This window comes from Procambarus clarkii, chromosome 13 (genome assembly GCF_040958095.1).
Source record: "Procambarus clarkii isolate CNS0578487 chromosome 13, FALCON_Pclarkii_2.0, whole genome shotgun sequence".
In the NCBI taxonomy this organism is placed as follows: Eukaryota; Metazoa; Arthropoda; class Malacostraca; order Decapoda; family Cambaridae; genus Procambarus; species Procambarus clarkii.
Genome location: NC_091162.1, coordinates 18,683,362 through 18,687,216, shown reverse-complemented (window position 1 = coordinate 18,687,216; position 3,855 = coordinate 18,683,362). Strand labels below are relative to the sequence as shown.

Sequence of the window (3,855 nt, the reverse complement as noted above, 5' to 3'; positions counted from 1 at the left end):
GACGCAAAGCAACAAACACCGCTGCCTGCGTGACGCAAAGCAACAAACACCGCTGCCTGCGTGACGCAAAGCAACAAACACCGCTGCCTGCGTGACGCAAAGCAACAAACACCGCTGCCTGCGTGACGCAAAACAAACACCGCTGCCTGCATGACGCAGAACAACACCGCTGCCTGCGTGACGCAGAACAACACCGCTGCCTGCGTGACGCAGAACAACACCGCTGCCTGCGTGACGCAGAACAACACCGCTGCCTGCGTGACGCAGAACAACACCGCTGCCTGCGTGACGCAGAACAAACACCGCTGCCTGCGTGACGCAAAACAAACACCGCTGCCTGCGTGACGCAGAACAAACACCGCTGCCTGCGTGACACAAAGCAACAAACACCGCTGCCTGCGTGACGCAGAACAAACACCGCTGCCTGCGTGACGCAAAACAAACACCGCTGCCTGCATGACGCAGAACAACACCGCTGCCTGCGTGACGCAAAACAAACACCGCTGCCTGCATGACGCAAAACAAACACCGCTGCCTGCGTGACGCAGAACAAACACCGCTGCCTGCGTGACGCAAAACAAACACCGCTGCCTGCGTGACGCAGAACAAACACCGCTGCCTGCGTGACGCAAAACAAACACCGCTGCCTGCATGACGCAGAACAACACCGCTGCCTGCGTGACGCAAAACAAACACCGCTGCCTGCGTGACGCAAAACAAACACCGCTGCCTGCATGACGCAGAACAACACCGCTGCCTGCGTGACGCAGAACAACACCGCTGCCTGCGTGACGCAAAACAAACACCGCTGCCTGCATGACGCAGAACAACACCGCTGCCTGCGTGACGCAGAACAACACCGCTGCCTGCGTGACGCAGAATAAACACCGCTGCCTGCGTGACGCAGAACAAACACCGCTGCCTGCGTGACGCAAAACAAACACCGCTGCCTGCGTGACACAAAACACCGCTGCCTGCGTGACGCAAAACACCGCTGCCTGCGTGACGCAAAACACCGCTGCCTGCGTGACGCAAAACACCGCTGCCTGCGTGACACAAAACACCGCTGCCTGCGTGACGCAAAACACCGCTGCCTGCGTGACGCAAAACACCGCTGCCTGCATGACGCAGAACAACACCGCTGCCTGCGTGACGCAGAACAACACCGCTGCCTGCGTGACGCAGAACAACACCGCTGCCTGCGTGACGCAGAACACCGCTGCCTGCGTGACGCAAAACACCGCTGCCTGCGTGACGCAGAACACCGCTGCCTGCGTGACACAGAACAACACCGCTGCCTGCGTGACGCAGAACAACACCGCTGCCTGCGTGACGCAGAACAACACCGCTGCCTGCGTGACGCAGAACACCGCTGCCTGCGTGACGCAAAACACCGCTGCCTGCGTGACGCAGAACACCGCTGCCTGCGTGACGCAGAACAACACCGCTGCCTGCGTGACGCAGAACACCGCTGCCTGCGTGACACAAAACACCGCTGCCTGCGTGACACAAAACACCGCTGCCTGCGTGACGCAAAACACCGCTGCCTGCGTGACGCAAAACACCGCTGCCTGCGTGACGCAAAACACCGCTGCCTGCGTGACGCAAAACAAACACCGTTGTCTGCGTGACACAAGCGCGACAATGCGACACGACTACCAGCCACTTCAGATGCTGGCCTTGCACATGCAAAAGAGGAATCTGCCGTAAAAGCATTTGCTTGCAAGCGGCGCTATAAAAAGCGCGAGTTATTGAGTGCACAAACCACACGGTGCATGCAAGGAACTCTTATTGATGCTTGCAAGAGCAATTGATAACCCTTCCTTGTCGTCAGTTGTAAGTCATTATATTACTGTGTTCTATCGGAACGAGAGCCGGTCGGCCGAGCGGACAGCACGCTGTACTTGTGATCCTGTGGTCCTGGGAGCCGGTCGGCCGAGCGGACAGCACGCTGTACTTGTGATCCTGTGGTCCTGGGAGCCGGTCGGCCGAGCGGACAGCACGCTGTACTTGTGATCCTGTGGTCCTGGGAGCCGGTCGGCCGAGCGGACAGCACGCTGCACTTGTGATCCTGTGGTCCTGGGAGCCGGTCGGCCGAGCGGACAGCACGCTGTACTTGTGATCCTGTGGTCCTGGGAGCCGGTCGGCCGAGCGGACAGCACGCTGTACTTGTGATCCTGTGGTCCTGGGAGCCGGTCGGCCGAGCGGACAGCACGCTGTACTTGTGATCCTGTGGTCCTGGGAGCCGGTCGGCCGAGCGGACAGCACGCTGGACTTGTGATCCTGTGGTCCTGGGTTCGATCCCAGGCGCCGGCGAGAAACAATGGGCAAAGTTTCTTTCACCCTATGCCCCTGTTACCTAGCAGTAAAATAGGTACCTGGGAGTTAGTCAACTGTCACGGGCTGCTTCCTGGGGGTGGAGACCTGGTGGAGGACAGGGCCGCGGGGACACTAAAAAGCCCCGAAATCATCTCAAGATAACCTCAAGAAGATAACCCACCGGAGCTCCGGCACTTATAAAATTGGCACTGTATCCCCCCCCCCCCCTGGTTATTTATCTTCAGAAGGAGCACCGTTCCTGTGCCAGGTAAGTCCACTACGGGCTCACCATAGCCCGTGCTACTTGCCCCGCTCCTGTGCCAGGTAAGTCCACTACGGGCTCACCATAGCCCGTGCTACTTGCCCCGCTCCTGTGCCAGGTAAGTACACTACGGACTCACCATAGCCCGTGCTACTTGCCCCGCTCCTGTGCCAGGTAAGTTACTGGCTCACCATAGCCCGTGCTACTTGCCCCACTCCTGTGCCAGGTAAGTTACGGGCTCACCATAGCCCGTGCTACTTGCCCCACTCCTGTGCCAGGTAAGTTACGGGCTCACCATAGCCCGTGCTACTTGCCCCACTCCTGTGCCAGGTAAGTTACGGGCTCACCATAGCCCGTGCTACTTGCCCCGCTCCTGTGCCAGGTAAGTTACGGGCTCGCCATAGCCCGTGCTACTTGCCCCGCTCCTGTGCCAGGTAAGTACACTACGGACTCACCATAGCCCGTGCTACTTGCCCCGCTCCTGTGCCAGGTAAGTTACTGGCTCACCATAGCCCGTGCTACTTGCCCCACTCCTGTGCCAGGTAAGTTACGGGCTCACCATAGCCCGTGCTACTTGCCCCGCTCCTGTGCCAGGTAAGTACACTACGGACTCACCATAGCCCGTGCTACTTGCCCCGCTCCTGTGCCAGGTAAGTTACTGGCTCACCATAGCCCGTGCTACTTGCCCCGCTCCTGTGCCAGGTAAGTTACGGGCTCACCATAGCCCGTGCTACTTGCCCCACTCCTGTGCCAGGTAAGTTACTGGCTCACCATAGCCCGTGCTACTTGCCCCGCTCCTGTGCCAGGTAAGTTACGGGCTCACCATAGCCCGTGCTACTTGCCCCGCTCCTGTGCCAGGTAAGTTACGGGCTCACCATAGCCCGTGCTACTTGCCCCGCTCCTGTGCCAGGTAAGTCCACTACGGGCTCACCATAGCCCGTGCTACTTGTCCCGCTCCTGTGCCAGGTAAGTTACGGGCTCACCATAGCCCGTGCTACTTGCCCCGCTCCTGTGCCAGGTAAGTTACGGGCTCACCATAGCCCGTGCTACTTGGAACTTGTTCCCAGTAGCTGAATCTTAAACAACAACAACAACAACCTTCAGAAATAGTTACTTTACAGAGTCGTTAATACTGTGTTAGACTCAGAATATATCACGCGTTACTAGATTTACTCAACTTAAAATTTATTTGTTTTTTGTGCCCCTTGCAACCATTTGCGTGCAGAAATGTTGCACTAATGTTGATGAGTTATGTACAAACTACTTTGTAAAGT

At 58.1% G+C, this 3,855-nt stretch overlaps 1 protein-coding gene across 1 annotated transcript; it reads left to right on the top strand.

Annotated features, from left to right (window-relative positions):
• Nucleotides 1–1,122: 1,122 nt before the first annotated feature.
• On the top strand, nt 1,123–1,710 carry LOC123757073 (uncharacterized). Its single transcript, XM_045740457.1, has one exon. The coding sequence runs from the start codon at nt 1,123–1,125 to the stop codon at nt 1,708–1,710; it is 588 nt and encodes a 195-aa protein (XP_045596413.1).
• The last annotated feature ends 2,145 nt before the right edge of the window (nt 1,711–3,855 follow it).

Coding starts and splice junctions, on each gene's coding strand:
- LOC123757073 (XM_045740457.1), top strand. CDS start 1,123: ATGACGCAGAACAACACCGCTGCCTGCGTGACGCAGAACAACACCGCT.